General features: G+C 45.9%; 1 protein-coding gene across 2 annotated transcripts in view; it reads left to right on the top strand.

Moving 5' to 3' along the window:
• Positions 1–18,589, top strand: part of hhip (hedgehog interacting protein) — a 170,525-nt gene that overhangs the window by 101,450 nt on the left and 50,486 nt on the right. For both annotated transcript variants that reach the window (XM_080199641.1, XM_080199632.1), the window contains exons 10-11: positions 2,490–2,632; positions 12,253–12,334. In XM_080199641.1, coding sequence (XP_080055767.1) covers positions 2,490–2,632; positions 12,253–12,334 — 225 coding nt within the window. The remainder of the gene's footprint in view (positions 1–2,489; positions 2,633–12,252; positions 12,335–18,589) is intronic.

Genomic DNA, 18,589 nt, shown 5'->3' with positions numbered 1-18,589 from the left:
GCATGTGTTCTTTAACTTGTAAGTCTTTCAGGGGTCTGGGAGCCTTTGTTTATACATACAGCCTTGTGCCAGTATAAAAGTGATATTGATCTCATAACTGTATATTGTTGCCAATATAAACCCTTTGGAGCTATTGAAGCTGTTCTGAATGTGTTAGAGAAACTTACCACCCAAGAGTTGGCTTTCTGATGGCTTTAACCAACATTGTGTAGGTAAGAACACCTGTGAAAGTGAAATTGGCGTAATAGAACATAGAACATAGAACACTACAGCACAAACAGGCCCTTCGGCCCACAAGTTGCGCCGACCACATCACCTACCAACCTACAGACCTATCTATAACCCTCAATCTCATTAAACCCCATATACTCATCCAGAAGTCTTTTAAAAGACCCCAGCGAGTTCGCCTCCACCACCACTGACGGCAGCCGATTCCATTCACTCACCACCCTCTGAGTGAAAAACTTACCCCTAACATCACTTCTGAACCTCCCTCCCTGCACCTTAAATCTGTGTCCTCTCGTAGCGACCATTTCAAACCGGGGAAATAGCCTCTGAGAGTCCACCCTATCTATTCCTCTCAACATTTTGTAAACTTCTATCAGGTCGCCTCTCAACCTTCGTCTCTCCAGGGAAAAGAGTCCCAGCTCCCTCAACCTAACTTCATAAGGCATGCCTCCCAGTCCAGGCAACATCCTTGTAAATCTCCTCTGCACCCTTTCAATAGCTTCTACATCTTTCCTATAGTGAGGCGACCAGAACTGCGCACAATACTCCAAATGAGGCCTGACAAGGGTCTTATAAAGTTCCAGCATTACCTCCCGACTCCTAAACTCAATCCCTCGATTAATGAAGGCCAGTACACCATACGCCTTCTTGACCACCTCCTCCACCTGCGAGACCGATTTAAGAGTCCTGTGGACCCGGACCCCAAGATCCTTCTGCTCCTCAACACTACTCAGACTTCTGCCCTTAATAGTGTACTCGTTCATCCCGTTGGTTCTGCCAAAATGGACGACAACACATTTATCCGCGTTGAAGTCCATCTGCCACTTCTCCGCCCAGTCCTGCATCCTATCTATGTCCTGCTGCAACTTTTGCCATCCTTCCAGATCATCCACAACACCACCGACCTTCGTGTCATCAGCGAACTTACTTACCCATCCCTCCACTTCCTCATCCAGGTCATTTATGAAAATGACAAACAACAAGGGTCCCAGAACAGATCCTTGAGGCACTCCGCTGGTGACTGACCTCCATTCAGAAAAAGCCCCATCCACAACCACTCTCTGCCTTCTGCAGGCAAGCCAGTTCTGGATCCACAAGGCCAAAGGCCCTTGGATCCCATGCCCTCTCACCTTCTCAAGAAGTCTTGCATGGGGGACCTTATCAAACGCCTTGCTGAAGTCCATGTACACTACGTCCACGGCACTTCCTTCGTCAATGTGTTCAGTCACATTATCGAAGAACTCAACTAGGCTTGTAAGGCACGACCTGCCCTTGACAAATCCATGCTGACTATTCCTGATCATGTCAAACCTCTCCAAATGTTCGTAAATCTTGTCCCTCAGAAGCCTCTCCATCAAAATCATCAGCAATCTTTGCGACCATGTTCTGATGCAGTTGGCAGTTAGTCAAAACAGATTGTAATAGCCTTAAGTGTTGCAGTACACCAGTTGTAAGATATAACTAAATGCATCGGATCCAATTTATTGTGTTTACTCTTGTAATTAAAGGTACAGTTTTCAACACATTTTTGGACTACGATGGCAATGCACTTCATGATTTGAACTTCAGGGGATGATATCTTGTATTTGCATTATATTTAGAATTATAACTGAAGTCATAGCTGAAACAGATGACATATAAAGTAAATGCCAGTTCAAAGATTAATTTGCATTGTGCTACCCAACTTACAGTGATTCTGTAATTGGGATTCTTATGTATGGTTCATGTTTTCCTTGTTCTCATGAGATTTTTGGAATGGACAGGAATTTGGATTCCTCCAATTAATGTATGATGTGGAGATGCCGGTATTGGACTGGGGTGGGCACAATAAGAAGTCTCTCAACACTAGGTTAAAGTCCAACAGGTTTATTTGGAGTCACGTGCTTATAGTGGAGTGCTCCTTCATCAGGTGAAGGAGCAGAGCTCCTAAAGCCTGCAATTCCAAATAAACCTATTGGACTTTAACCTCGTGTTGTGAGACTTCTTATTGTGTCCAGTTAATGTAGATATTAACATTGTAATCATTGCTGCGATTAAAATTTTATTACCTAACTAATGTTGTTTTACTGCAGTAGTGTTTTAGCAAAACTCAAAATCCCTGGTGCCAGTAAGTAATTTAATTTGAATATCTTAAATGTTATGAGACATTTCAGAAAATCCCACATACTTATTTCAGAGAACCTAGTTATGATTGGGAGCAGCTTTAGATCAAAATATTTGCGTAATGTAGCGATAATGATCAATTTTCTGCATAATTTCAGGCAACTGATGAGTCTTCAACAAAACCCTTTGAACAAACTGTGGCAAGAACGAGCCTTGTGCTTTGGCACTAGCACCACCTGCAAAAATTCTCTTAGCGGTCATATCTCAGGAATGGTTTTGGGATTTGGAGAAGATGAATTAGGTAATCAACCAAATGTTTGCAATGATTGTTGCTATAAGAGTATCTGTTCATATTTACCAAAGACAGATTTAATCGGATAAACAGAATTTCTCAATTATAAATCAGGACAAATTAATTTGTTTTTGTAATTGTTGCACATTATATGAAAAATAATCAAATCTACTACAATTCACCATCAAAAAGCTGGTATCTTGTGAAGTTCTGAATTATTATTGAAAATCCAGCACCTAAGGCACCAAGAGGTTCAGATAAATAATAGCTCAAATGATTTATGATATATTGTGAACTCAATCATTAAATTGCAACTTTGTAAATTTACTTCCTGCAATGTAGCATGCTTTATATAATATACACTTAAGTCCCCTATAATTTTACTTCAGATTTGAAAAGTAGTGCTGGAGTTCCAAGGAAATTATCTTAAGAGTGTAACTTATTTAATACATGAAGCTAATAAATGACTATCTGTTCTCCCTATCCAAACGTGCCCCAATCCATGTTCACTCATTATTTCTGTGCTCGCTGGCCTATATTGGTTCCTTGTCCAGCAATGCTGCAATTTTGAAATTTTCATTCTTGTTTTCAAATTCCTCCATGGTCTCAATTGGTGCTATCTCTATCTCCTCCAGCCTTACAACCTTCTAATATCTCTGCACTTCTCCATTTCTGGCCTCTTGAGCATTCATGATCTTACTTGCTCCACCACTGGTGGCTATGTCTTCAGCTGCCTTGTCTCTACACTCTAGAATTCACCCTCCCCCCCAATCCTCTCCATTGCTCTCTCCTCCTTTAAGACGCTTCTTAAAACTTGCATCTCTGCCCAAGCTTTTGGTCTCCTGTACTAATATTAGCTTATCATAGAATCCCTACAAAGGCCATTCAGTCCATCAGGTCTGCACCAACTCTGTGACAGTGTATCTTACCCAGGCCCTCTCCCCTGCCCTATCCCCATAACACCACACGCCTTTCCCATGCCTAATGTATCTAATGTATCTAACGTAAGGAGCAATTTAGCATGGCCAACCCACCTGACCTACATATCTTTGAACTGGATCTTATGTTGTGTATTGTCAAATTTTGTCTGATAATGCTCCTGTGACATACTTTGAGATGTTTTACTATGTTCAAGGAGCTAGAAGCTATATGAATGCAAATTATAGTTGCAGGGATAGAGGGAGGAAGATGAGCAAAGTCACTTTGGGATCAACTTAGCTTGAAGATAACAGGCATCAAATGAAGGATTGAAACTAAGTTTGATCTTTTTATGTTATGCACAGTAATCAGGGCCAGGATTCTCCGAAAAAAAATTCTAGGTGCTCTATTTGCAGAAAAGTGGGAGTAAATCCTGCTAACCTCAGTGTGATTCACTCTAGAAATCTGTGGGCCAAGCCTATTCCCACCCAAGAGGCCGGCAACATAGTGCTGAGCGAGCCACTGCGCATGTGCCAATCTGTCAGCACGGAGATTAGTGCATGCACAGTGGCCCCGCATTGCCAGCCTCCAGATTGCTGGCCAGCCCCGCAACCTCCTCCATCGCTGTCCTACTGACTCCTCCACCACCTGATCGCTGGCCTCCGAACCTCTCCAGTCAGCCCAGATCTCCCCGACCCCCCACCTGGTCAGCCTTGATATCCCAATCCCTCCAACAGTCCCAACCCCGGTGTGGAGTTGGTTACGCTGCAAATCGTAGTCTGGGAGACTTGCGGAGGACATGATGCCCAATGGGAAACCCATGAAATGGCCCCTGCTGATGCCTCCTGGCCCACTGCACTGCTTGAGCAGTGAAACGGGCTGGGAAAATCGCTCCCCACATCTTTTAGTCAAACAGATCCATAGTGTACAAGCCCACAATTAATAAATGATCAGAGACCCTGATGCGTTGTTGTGATCTGGGAGGGAATATCATTCTCTTGGCAGTGCCAACTAAAGAAGATCATTTAAGGTGCTCTTAGATAAACATTGGAAAGCTGAACGGTCCTTGATACTAGTGAACTGCAGCACAATTAAAGTGATGAAGAAAATATTACATTTGCAGTAGATGTTGTCAGGTGCTGCTCCCTGTTTGCCTCGCTATCTATATCACCAGCAGCCAAAAATGAGAGATGATGTAGAAAACATCCACCGAAGTGTGGGATGACATTTTAATCCCCCATAAATGGCAAATATGTGTCAAATGATACAATTTCTATCACTTATTGAGCATTACTGAAGACAACACACGTGCATTCTTTGGATGAAGCCGAGACTGGTCAAGGGGGTGATTTAAAAATGAAAGCCAGAGTGTCGCAAGATATATGCTGTATGTCAAAAAAGAATCATTTCAACTAACACCATGACTCCCAACTATGCTAAACATTTGGAGGTCACAGATACTATTGTAACCATTCTCCATGGCCCCTCTTGGATTCCCAAGTGGAGACTGAGGAGACTGCCTCAGTTATTCAAAAGCTCCAACCTGTAACAAACCAGCTAATCTAAGAGGCTTGAGCTGAAAATCATGTCCCGATCTGTGACATGATGATTCCTGCAGTGCACTTTGTTTATGCATTGCAAGCATATCAACATGGATTGAGTTCATTGTATTTTTGGAGCCTTCATTAAATTCCACATATTGTCCAAAGTACAGAGAGACATTAACGCAAGTATATCTATTCTGGAACAAGATCAAATATTAATGGAGCTTGTCAGCTTGGCAGGTTTTTAAAAATTTTATGAGGTGGTGAATCATTGCATCTGTATCTGCTGAAAATAATTGGTCACTGTGTTGTGATTCCACAGGTTACTCCTATTCAAGGAGCTGAGAATGTGGTATTCTTTAGAACAGTGACCTCACACAATACCTATGGGCATGCAATGTTTTATTTCTAAGAATTAACATTCACATAATGATACCAGATTACAGGATTTTCTGACAATAGACGTCAGAACATTTAATAATGAGTGGTATCTAATAGTACTTTTCTTACCATTTTGCTCTTTTCCTCCTTGTAGAACCTTCTTATAGCTCTTATCTTATATACCTAATTACATTCTGCTCTTCCCCAGGAGTTTATATGTCGTAACATTTTACATAAAATAAGTCAAAACAAATTAAAGTGTCTCTAAAGCAAGCAGTCTGGAAGCAGATTTTAATATCAAGTAATTATACCTGGGTTAATTTAGGTGGCGACATTACACCAACTAGGGTTGTATTTTCTGGAATTCTCTACTACTCATCTTGGTGTCATCTGCGAACTTTGACACACTACACTTGGTCCCCAGCTGTAAATCATCTGTGAAAATTTTAAACAATTGCAGTCCCTGAGGCACACCACTAGTCACTGATTGCCAACCAGAAAAACACCCATTTATCCCACTCTTTGCTTTCTGTTAGTTAACTAATCCTCTATCCAGGCTAATACATTACCCATAACACCGTGCACCTTTATCTCATGCAGCTTTTGTGCAGCACCTTGTCGAATGCCTTTTGAAAATCCACCAGTTCCCCATTGTCTACCGCGCTTGTCCTCAAAGAATTCCACTAAATTAATTAAACATGACCTACCTTTCATGAACTCATCCTGTGTGTTCCCAATGGTGTGGATGTGCCGGCGTTGGACTGGGGTAACCACAGTAAAAAGTCTGACAACACCAGGTTTTAGTCCAACCAATTTATTTGATAGTAAATTCACAAGCTTTCGAGGGGACTCCCTCTTCGTCAGGTGAATGGAGAGTTCTGGCCTCTTACTATCAAATAAATCAGTTGGACTAAAACCTGGTGTTGTCAGACTTTTTACTGTTCTTCCCAATGGGACAGTTTCTATCCAGATGTCTTGCAATTTCTTCCTTCATGATAGATTCAAGCATTTTCCCCATGAGAGAAGTTAAGCAAACCAGCGTTTGGTAACACGCTTTTTGTCTACCTCCTTTTTAAACAGTGGCATCACATTTGCTGTTTTCCAATCTGCTGGAACTACCCCAGACTCCAGTGAATTTTGGTAAATTACCATGAGTGCATTTGCTATTTCCCCCACCATTTCTTTTAGTACCCTGGGATACATTCCATCAGGGCCAGAAGGCTTGTTTACCTTTAGCCCCATTACCTATCTAACACTGCATCTTTAGTGATAAAGATCATTTCTAGGTCCTTACCTGCCATAGCCTCCTTGTCATCAGTTTTTGGCATGTTATTTGTGTCTTACACTGTGAAGACCGGCGCAAAATACCTGTCCAACGCCTCAGTCATTTCCCATTACTAAATCCCCCTTTTCATCCTCTAAAGGACCAATGTTTACCTTAATCACTCTTTTTCTTTTTATACATTTGTAGAAACTTTTGCTTTCTGTTTTTATATCCTGAGCTAGTTTACTCTCAATCTAACTTTTCTTTGTAGCTTTCTTCATGGCTTTCTATTGACCTTTAAAGATTTCCCAGTCCTCTAGTTTTCCACTAATCTTTGCCACTTTGTATGCATTTTGTTTCAATTTGATATACTCCTTTATTTCCTCAGATATCCATGGCTGATTATCCCTTTTTCTCCAGTCCTTCCTTATCACTGGTATATACTTTTGCTAAGCACTGTGAAAAATAGCTTTGAAAGTCCTCCACCGTTCTTCAATTGTTCCACCATAAAATTTTTGTTCCCAGTCTGTCTTGGCCAACTCCTCCTTCATCCCATTGTAGCCTCCTTTGTTTAAGCACAAGACACTGGTATTTTATTTTACCTTCTCACACTCCACCTGTGTTTTAAATTCAACCATACTGTGATCGCTTCTTCCAAGAGGATCCCTAACTGTGAGATCATTAATTATTCCCATCTCATTCCACAGGACCAGACCTACGATAGCTTGCTCCCTCGAACGTTCCATTACATAGAGGTCGAGGAAACTATTGGGGATACATTCTATGAACTCCTCAAGACTGTCTTGACTGACCAATCGGCATGTAGATTAAAGTCCCCCGTGATAATTGCCGTAACATTTTAACATGCATCAGTTATTTCCTTGTTTATTGTTCGCTCCACCGTGATGTTATTATTTGGCAGCATACAGACTATCCCTATCAGTGACTTTTTCCTCCTTACAATTTCTAATTTCCACCCAAATGGATTCAACGTTTTTCTCAGTAGAATCTATATGATCTCTCACTACTGCTTTGATGTCATTCTTTAATATCAGAACTATACCTTCCTGTCTGTCCTTCTGAATAGTCTGATACCCCTGGATATTTAACTCCCAGTCATGACCACCTTGCAACCATGTCTCTGTAATGACCACTAAATCATACTCATTCATGATGATTTGTGCCATCAGCTTATTTACCTTGTTTCGAGTGCTATGAGCATCAGGGTAAAATTCCTGTATGTTACTTTTTCTACTTTTTGAATCCTAACACCTTTATTAATAACATCTCCTGAATTCTTCTTCCTTTTAAACTTTTCTGTAATTTTCCATGTAGTCGAAACTTTCTCCCCACTTGTAATCTGTTGCTTTGCCTTCTATTCACCATAATACTTCCCTATCCTTCTACCCTTCTTCCCTTCCTCCCCCCTCCCCCTTCCTCCCCTCCTCCCCCTTCCTCTCCCTCCTCCACCTCTTCCTCCTTCCTCCACCTCTCCCTCCCTCCACCTCCATCCCCCTCCCCTCCCTTCCCCTCTCCCTCCCTACCCCTCCCTCCCCTTCCCTTCTCTCTGCCCTTCCCCCTCCCTCTGCCCTTCCGCCTTCATTCAACCTCTGCCCCTCCTCCTTGCTCCACCTTCCCCTTGCTCTATCCACACCTCCTCCTCTCCCCACCACCTCTTCTCCCCACCCCCCTCCTCTCCACCTTTCCTCTCCCCCTCTCCCCTTCTCCACTGTTCCCCCACCCCCTTCCCTCCCCTTTCCTTTCCCTCCTCATCCCTCCCTCTCCCTCTTCCTTCCCTCTCCCTCCTATCCTCCCTCCTCATTCCCCCTCCCTCTCTTTCCCCCTTCCCCCCTTGTTCCCACTTTCCTCTCCCCCTCTCCTACACTCTCCCCTCCCCCTCCCCTTTCCCCAACCCCTCCCCTTCCCTCTTCCCCCTTCCCTCCACCCCGCTTCCACCTATCCCCCTTTTCCTCCCTCACCTTCCCCCACCCCTTCCTGCCACTCCTGTTCCCTCATCCCCTTCCCCCGACTCCCCCCTTCCCCGACTCCCCCTTCCCCGACTCCCCTTCCCCGACTCCCCTTCCCCCACTCCCCTTCCCCCACTCCCCTTCCCCCACCCCGTTCCCTCCTCCCACCTACCTCCCTGTCCCCTTCCCCCTTGTCCACCCCCCGACCCTCCCCATCTCCTCCCTGTCTTTCTGTCCCTCTCCTCTGCCCATTTCCCTCTCTGCCCCTCTCCCCTCTGTACCTCTCCCCCTTCCCTCTCTCCCTCCCTCCCCCTATTCCCCCCTGCCCCTCTCCCTCTCTGCCCCTCCCCTCTCCCACCCCTCCCCCCTCCTTTCTCACCTCTCCCCCTCCTCTCCTCGGCCCTCTCCCCCCTCCCCTTCCTCCTCTCTCCCACTCTCCTCCTCCCCATTCCCTCTCCCTCCCTCCCTTCCCCTCTCCTTCCCACTTTCCTCTCCCCCTCTCCTACCCTCTCCCCTCCCCCTCCCTTCCCCCACCCCTCCCCTTCCCCCTACACCCTTCCTGCTACCACCATCCCTCAACCCCCTTCCCCCTACCCCCTACCCCCTTCTTCCCACCTCACCTTCCCCCCACCCCCTTGCTGCCACCCCTGTTCCCCTCACACCCCTTCCCCCGACCACCCTTCCCCACCCCCTTCCCTCCTCCCACCCATCTCCCCCTCCCTCTTCCCCTTCTGCTCCTTCCTCTGAACTTCTCCCCCTCTCCTCCCTGCTCCTCTGTCCCTCTCCCTCTCTGCCCCTCTCCTCTTCTGCCCATTTGCCTCTCTCCTCTCCCTTCTTTCCCTCTCCCCATCCCTCTCTCCTCCTCCTCTCACCTCTCCTCAGCCCTCTCCCCCTCCCTCCCCCCACTCCTCCTCCCTCCCCATTCCCCCTCCCTCTCTGTCCCCTCCCCCTCTCCTTCCCACTTTTCTCTCCTCCCCCACCCTCTCCCCTCCACGCCCCCTTCCCCCAGCCCCTCCCCTTCCCCCTACTCCCTTCCCGCTACCTCCTTCTGTCTACCCCCCTTCCCCCTACACCCCCCTTCTCCCCACCTCACCATCCCCCCACCCCCTTGCCGCCAGCCTTCCCCCTCCTCCTGCCCACCTCCCCCTCTCCCCTTTCACCTTGTCCGCTTCCCCTCTGTCCCTGTCCCTCTCTGCCCCTCTCCTCCTCTGCCCCTTTCCCTCTATGCCCCTCTCCCCTCTGTACCTCTCCCCCCTCCCCTCCATCTCTCCCCCCGCCTCGCCTCCCCACGGCCTCGCTCCCCCTGCTCCTCTCCTCTCCCTCCCCTCCCTTCTCTCCCTCCCCCTCTCTCTTCCTCCTCTCCCCTCCCTCTTCCTCCTCTCCCCCCCCCCTGCCTCCTCTCTCTCTCCTCAACCCTCTCCCCTCCCTCCTCCCCCCCGCTTTCTCCCACTCCACCTCCCTCCCCCTTCCGCGGCCCCCTCTCCTTTCCCTGCCTCTCTGCCATCCTTTTCCTCCCCTCCCCCTTCCTTGACCTCCCCATTCCCCTTTGCTTCCCCCTCCCTCTTGCTTCCCCCTTGCTCTCCTCTCCCCTTTGCCCCCCACTTTCCCCTCCCCCTCTCTTCCCTCCCCCTGCCCCTTCCTCCCCACATCTCCTGCTCCCCCAAACTCCCCCTTCCACCCCTCCCCCTTCCTGCCCCCTCCCTCTCCCTCCCCCTCCCCCTTTCTCCCTCCCTCCCATTCCTCCCCTCCCTCCCCCCCACCCCTATCCCTTCCCCTACCCCTACCTCCACCCCCTCCCCTTACCCTGCCACCTCCCCCTTCCCCCGCCCCTCTTCCACCCCCTTCCCCCTCCACACTCCCCCCACCCCCCTCACCCTCACCCTATCCCTCCCACTTCCCTTTCCCCTCCCCCATCATCCTTCCCATTCCCCTTTCCTCTTCCCTGTCCGCCCCCTCCCCCTCCCTCCCTCTACCTCCCCCTTCCACTCCATCTCCCCGTCCCCCCTCCCATGTTCCCGTTCCCCCTCCCTGTGCCCCCCCACAACCCCATCTCCCCCTCTGCTCCCTCCCCATCTCCCCCTCCTCTCTCCTTCTCCCCTCCCTCCTCCCCCCTTTTCCTCTCCCCTTTCCCCCCTCCCCCCTTCTCCCCTTCTCTCCCTGCCTTTCCCCCACCCCCTTCCCTCCCCTGCCCCTCTCCCCTCCCACTACTCCTTGCCTCTCTCCACCCTCCCTCCCCTCCCTCCCTCTCCCCCTCCCTCTTCCCCTCCCCTTCCCCCATACCCCATCCCCCCTCCCCCTCTCTCCTCCCCTTCTCCCTCCCCCTCTCCCTTCCCCTTCTCCCCTCCCCTCCCCTTCTCCCTTCCCCCCTCCCCTCCCCTTCTCCTCTCTCCCCACACCCTCTCCCTTCCCCCTCTCCTCTCCCCCCTCCCCTTGTACTGTCTCCCCTTGCCTTCCCCTTGCCTGCCCCTCCCACTTGCCTCCCCCTCTCCCCTATCCCCCTTCCCTCTCCCCTCTTCCCATCCTCTCCCACACCCCATCTTCCTCTCCCCATTTGCCCCTTCTCCCCTCTCCCTTCCCCTCTTTGCTATTCAATCAATCCATGGTAGCACCATTCCTCATCACCGCACCTCATTATTTCCCCTCTTTTCCATGCTTCACCCTTGCTGCTACTGACAATCCAGTCTGTCAACATTAACTTGATATTTGCCTGTTACCTTCATATTCACTCACCTATGATCCGAAAGAACTATCTTGCCTGGCACATGAAACCTTTTAACCAATCGTATATCAGGTGCCATGAGTTTCCTGTCCACCGCTGACTTATTGAAGGCCTGACTTAATTTAAAGAAGTTCTGATATAAGGAAAATACACTCCCGCTATTGGGTGTCGAGAATTCCAACCTGCTGCTGAAACATAGATTTTTACTACCCTGCTCGACACAGAAATCGGAGTGGGCAAGGGATGAATAATGAAAGGTCCATTGCCCTTGGGCGGGATTTTACTGTTTCGGACAAGCGAGGCCATAAAATCCCATCTCCCAACTTGATCCCTTAAATTCAACCTGCCGTCAGGAAGCCAAAATTTTGACTCCCACTTCATCGAGTCACCCCACCTGCTATAATTTCTGCTCCCAGTGGCCCACTAAATTTACACATAGTTTGGGCTCTCTAAAAACAGAAATTAAAGTTAGGTTATTTGCAAAATTTAAGTTTGAGATTAATAGTTTTTTGTTATCCAATGGTATTAAGGAATATGGAAAGAAGGCAACTATGTGGAATCTGGTCACCATTCATCCAAGATTCCCTATAGTGGTGGTGCAGGCTTGAGGGGTTCATATGTTTAAGATACAGACATTTAAAAGATATTACCAAATATGTTAACTTCTAAAAGCTGATTTGACATTTTGGTTTACAGAAAGGTAAGTTGACTTTTGAGGGCAAAGAACCTCGATAACTGTAATATTTTCTTAATGCTTATAGACAACGCATTAATAAATAAAAAATATTTAGACTGCTTGGGCAATGTTTGAAAACTTTCCAATTTGGTGTTTACAGGTGAAGTCTACATTTTGGCAAGCAGTAAGAGTGTGACACAAGCGCACAGTGGGAAACTCTACAAACTGATTGACCCAAAAAGGTACAGCTCCAGCTTGTGTTCATGGAACACAGATTGTATTCGGTTTATGCATCACATGATAGTTGTCAGTGTATCTTCTTGGCAGTCAATATAAACAATGAGTATAAACAATGCAGACAGCACCATCAAGCTGTTCAGTCACGAGGGTAAAAAGATCATCTTACATCTGGGGGGACGATTTTCCCCAAAAAAAGTGTCAAATTCAAGTAAAGCTGGAGTAAATCATGTTTTTTTCAATGGGAGTTTCAAAATGTATCTCCAACACTCTGGGCACTGCAGAGTGCACTAGCTTAAATTCTGTTGAATTCAATGGGTGGGGCCTATTCACACTGGAGAGGCCGGCAGCATAGCACTGAGTGGGCATGTACTGATCTGTCAGCGTCAAGATCGGCGTTGAGATTGGCATACACAGTGGTGCCTGTCTACCAGCCTCCCGATTGCTGGCCAGCCCCAATCGCTGGCCTCCCTCCCTCTGTCGCTCAGCCCAAAGTACAGGATGGCAATGGGACCCCCCATCTCTCCTGATCATCCCCAGAGGCCTCACCCCTTTGCCTTGGCATTTCCCTATGTCCAGAGGGCAGTGTCAAAGCGTCCTTTGGGCAGTGCCGGGGCCCAGGATGGCAGTGCAAGGCTGGCAATGCCAAGGGGGCATCACACCGATCCCCTGGGAGGCTTCGATTGCCCTGCTGGTGTGAACTATTCCTGGCAGGGGAGGGGGGAGAGAGACTAGCGGACTGAGAGATTTCAGTCTCGGGCTTATTAATGATTCTGAAAATAGATTGTAATGTGCATTTACGAAATGTATGCAGCTTCGTGCCAATTTCTGGTGCGGAGCTGACGGTGCCGGAAATCCGGCTGCCAGAGATGCACGGAGGCTGTGGCACTCAGTGGGGAGCCTGCGAAACATAGAAACATAGAGAGCAGGAGAAGGCCATTTGGCCCTTCAAGCCTGCTCCACTATTCATCACAATCATGGCTGATCGTCCAACTGAATACCTAATCCTGCTTTTTCCCTATAACCTTTGATCCCATTTGCCCCAAGTGTTATATCTAGCCACCCCTTGAATACATTCACTTTCTTGGCATCAACTACTTTCTGTGGTAATGAATTCCACAGGCTCACCACTCTTTGGGTGAAGAAATGTCTCCTCACCTCTGTCTTAAATGGTCTACCTCAAATTCTCAGACTGTGACTCCTGGTTCTGGACTCCCCCACCATCGGGAACATCCTCCCTGCACCTACCCTGTCTAGTCCTGTTAGACTGTTATAAGTCTCAATGAAATCCCCTTCATTCATCTGAACTCCAGCAAAAACAATCCTAATCTCGTCAATCTCTCCTCATACATCAGTCCAGCCATCCCTGGAATCAGCCTGGTAAACCTTCGCTGCACTCCCTCAAGAGCAAGAACATCCTTCCTCAGAAAAGGAAACCAAAACTGCAAGCGGGGCAGCCATACTAAACCCCACTGGAGTGAATCACTCCTGGTGCAGGTAGCGGGGAGCTAGGGGGCCCAGAGATTTCAGTCTCAGACCCATTCATGATATTTAAAATAGATTATAATGTGCATTTAGGTAATGTATGCAACTCCATGCTGATTTCTGGTGCAAATCTGATGGTGCCTGAAATCCAGCTGCCGGAGACGCCTGAGATCACTACTGAACACAATATTCTGAGAGTGGCCTCATTGAGGCCCTGTATAATTGCAACAACACATCCCTGCTCCTGTACTTGAAACCTCTTGCAATGAAGGCCAACATACCATTTGCCTTCTTTACCGTCTGCTGCACCTGTATGTTTACCTTTATTGACTGGTGTACAAGTATACCCAGATCCCGCTGCACACTCCCCTCTCCCAATTTACAGCCATTCAGGTAGTAATCCGCCTTCTTGTTTTTGATTCCAAAGTGAAAACCTCACATTTATCCAAATTATACCTAATCTGCCATTGATTTGCCCACTCACCCAACCTGTCCAGATCATGCTGAAGAGTCTCTGCATTCTCGTCACAGTTCACCCTAGAGTCTCCTGGCCTGGTGCACTACCAAACCAAATGGCGGGATTGGAGAATCGCCACCCCTGCCCAACCCCCTGGATTTTGTTTACCACTAAACATGTAAAGCAGACATCATTGCACCTGACACAAAGTAGTAAAACCTCGTATCTGTAAAACAAGCTTTTGATGATTGAAAAATACTTCTAAATCTTAAAAAAAGGACCGTTATGCATCTCCATTTAAATCACGTAAGCGCAGAAGCTTCAAGGAGGATTAAGACGAGTCTCTGGTAGCACTGCTGTTCAAACTATGCTTTACAACATTACAATTGAATGTGCTTCCTTCAGCAGTCATTAAAGCAAAACTGAATGTGAGTTTCACTGGTTACTTTTATGAATCCATAAAATCACTGAGATATCAGATTGCCAATAACTTTTACTGACTTATATCATGGAAAATAGCAATCCAGATACCAAGTTATTTTGGGCATTTACCCCAGAAGGTATAATCTGATGGATGTTCAACAACCTAAGGAGATCCTGTCTCCCGTGTTGAGTAGTTTAAAATGTTATGCAAGTTTCTGCTTGAACTGACTAAGTTTATTCTCAGAACTTAATTTTTTTGTTGATTGTTGTTGATTAGTACCTATTTCCATCTTTGACACTATTTTGAGATCATTGGAATGCTCATGGGGGTTGGTTGTGATCTCACTTTTTCACTAACACTACCAACATAAGACATAACTTTCATTGGTGTTAGACTTGTACCTTGATGTTAGTGACTTAAGCGGTTAACTTGAAAAATTTTAATAAGCATAGAAGCTGAATTTTCATCTGGGTGAGGAGGCCCTTCTGTGTGTGAATAGCCACATTCAGTTTCTTTTAGAGGAAATCCAATTTTCCTTTGCATTCTGACCCCATGCCATTTTCCTCTGACCTTTTTGCAGGTTTAGAATGCTTAGTGAGCAAAATGCACACCCACCACAACTAAGGTTAGGTTCCCCATTAAAATCTCCTCCGGCATGCTACTTTCATCTGGTGATGCAGGGTTTTTTAGAAGCCCATTAGAAGTACACCACATTTGAGAGTTTTTTTAAAGAAAATGGATCACCTGCTAAGGAGTCTGGAATATTGTGGAAAGGAAGTAAAATATGTTTCATACCATAAGATGTCACTATTAGGTACTGAACTGTAATATGGATGTATTTTTAATGCAGTGATTCATCATAGGTCTGTCCTTTAAAGGTGAGCACAGTAAAAAGTTTGACAACACCAGGTTTAAGTCCAACCGATTTATTTGATAGTACACTCACTAGCTTTCGGGGTTAGTCCCTTCGTCAGGTGAATGGAATCTCCATGGAATATGCCAGCGTTGGATTGGGGTAAACACAGTAAAAAGTCTGACAACACCAGGTTTAAGTCCAACCGATTTATTTGATAGTACACTCACTAGCTTTCAGGGTTAGTCCCTTCGTCAGGTGAATGGAATCTCCGAAAGCTAGTGAGTTTACTATCAAATAAATCAGTTGGACTTAAACCTGGTGTTGTCAGACTTTTTACTGTGTTTACCCCAGTCCAACGCTGGCATATCCACATTATGACTTTAAAGGTGAGTTCACTGTTACATTGACCAACCTTGTGTATTTGAATTCACATTCATTACAATGCTTTTCTAATGGAGAAAGCATCATAATGCAGTGAAAAGCATTAGAAAATACCCTATCAGTCTGTGCTGTCATCTTTTCCACAGTGATTTAAATGGCTCTGGCTGATAATTTAAAAGATAGTTTTGACGCATAAAACAAAACTATCTGCTTCTTTACATTGACTGACACGCACTCTGCTTTGAAATTTGAATGAGCATGTTCTACTGTTTCCTACTCAGAGAATAAACCATTGTTTAGACATCTGTGCCCATTATCAATGTTTGGCTGAGTTTCAAGTGCGAATAGATTTCAACACAGTAGGTATCCCATTCATCTGAGAATAAATAACAGTTCCAGGAAGATGTAATAAAAAATTGTCCCTTTGTGGTTTCTGGCTTGTTGACAAAAACTAATAGGATTACAAGTATTACAAGGTTTTGCTTTGCATAGACTAAGGCTTTTTTTTAGTATCGATTAATTTTTCTAGTATCAATTATTAGATGATGAGAGGTTTATTTTTCCCCCAAGGAATGGCTTGTTTGGTCTAAGGAGCACAATGGATAGGTTGGGGAATAGAGGTTGCTTGGGATGGATTGGGTGATCTGAGGGCACATGGGCTGGATTGGTAAATGGGGGGGGGGGGGGGGGGGGATGGGGGGGATGGTGAGGGACGTGAGGGATGAGGTTTAGGGGGCCTGCAACAATATCAAGAGTTGGGATGTTGTGTTGAAGAACTGAGGCGGGGCTTCTAACCAGCCTGCCTCAGTCTCCACATTCCATACAAACTCCAGCGTGGCTCACAAAATGCACCACAAACACAACCCTGATGTGAAAAGACAGAAATGGTGTGTGAAGTCACACACGTGCCTCTATGGGTGTGCCTCTAAAGTGAATAGCTCAGGTTTTCTTAAGTCTAGAGGAAGATTCAGCCTCTGATTGCACATTCTGATAGAAGCAGGGAAGTTGTTTCCACTGGGGAGTGAAACTAGAACTAGGGGACATAGCCGCAAAGTGAGAGACGCAGATTTAGGACATGGTTGAGGAGGAACTTCTTCACACAAAGGGTTGTGAATTTGTGGGATTCCCTGCCCAGTGAAGCAGTTGAGGCTACCTCATTGAATGTTTTTAAGGCAAGGATTGATAAATATTTGAGCAGTAAAGGAAATAAGGGTTATGGTGAGCAGGTGGGTAAGTGGAGCTGAGTCCGCAGAAAGGTCAGTCATGATCTTATTGAAAGGAGGAGCAGGTGCGAGGGGCCAGATGGCCTACTCCTGCTCCTAGTTCTTATGTTCTTATTCTAATGTACTTCTGGTGTTAAGTTCAAAATGCCTACTTTGAAAATGCAGTATTTGTAGCTGAGTGGTAAGCATATGTATCACTGTCTCAGCCATGATGTTGAAGAAGACTGTTTTCAGAGTAATGACCATGAGGCAAAAAGATGTGGATAACATATCTAATTTATTTCTTTGAATTTTTGTATTTAGAATTTCAGCTTTTTAAAGTCACTATTTCAGCATTTGACACCCTAAGACTAGGCATTGATTACCTTAGTTCAGTGTGCCAGGAAAGCACATATGCAGCTGAGCATAGGAATGGGGGAGTTGCCAGTGAAGAAACAATGCCAGTTTCTCAGGACTACATATCCTGCTTTGTTGTGATTAATATGATGAACTATTTGTATTCATTTCATGCATAAGCTGTATTTGGTCTGCATTTTTGCAGCAAAAAAACATTAAATTTCACAATTCCCAAAGCTTTGCTGGAAGTTTCATTTTGTTTTTAATTGTTCAAATAGTACAAGGCACAGCCTTTTAGTCTGGAGCAGCAGCTCTTTAGGATTGTACATTTCAGTTTCAATTATTGTGCAGTTATATGCAGCCTAGATTCAGCAGAGACTGAACATTCAGCTACAATACTCTCAGTGAGCATTTTATGAAATTGGTGCAACAAAGAAAACATGTTTGAGCTGCACAATTGATGTAGCAATCATGTAGCTTCACTCAATCTTTTATCATCCAGCAGTGTCCCACCTATCATTATGACTTTGTAGTATTCTGCTTGATGCAATCAAAATACACCAAGTCAAAAATTGTCACAAGAAGGGCAACTAAATAATCTGAAACTGGAAAACATACATCAAATAAAAAGAATACTGTTTACATTGTGATGGGAGGTTGCTAGATCTACTCAGAACTGTGATATTGGTGGAATCCTCTGTGTTCAATAGCTTTCCATGGAGTATCTTCAAATGAAAAAATAATGTGGAGTAGCCTGTTAGCTGCAATAAAAAAGCCAGTAAGAAAGATGATGCCCTATGCACAGGATATAGACAATGACCCAGATCTTCTGAGCAGCAGCAGTAATCGTCAGATTGCCATTGCACTCAAAAATTTCCGATGCTGAGCTGTACCTTTCTTCTGGGGTCTTCTGATCCTGGTTTTCAGTGAAATGCACAGTGCAGGAAACTCAGAGTGAAGTAGAGTTGGGGAAGACAGGTCATGCCCTATTTATATGATGCAAGCTGCTGTATGGTAGGTTTTAAAGGTCCAGTTTGAGTGTTAGTGAACGGGTGAGTGAGTGAATGGGTGTGAGGTGGGTAGGGGATGAGCTAGTGG

The sequence above is a fragment of the Carcharhinus amblyrhynchos genome, chromosome 1, assembly GCF_965287045.1.
Source record: "Carcharhinus amblyrhynchos chromosome 1, sCarAmb.v2.hapA, whole genome shotgun sequence".
In the NCBI taxonomy this organism is placed as follows: domain Eukaryota; kingdom Metazoa; phylum Chordata; class Chondrichthyes; order Carcharhiniformes; family Carcharhinidae; genus Carcharhinus; species Carcharhinus amblyrhynchos.
This window is presented reverse-complemented; position numbering and strand designations above follow the sequence as displayed.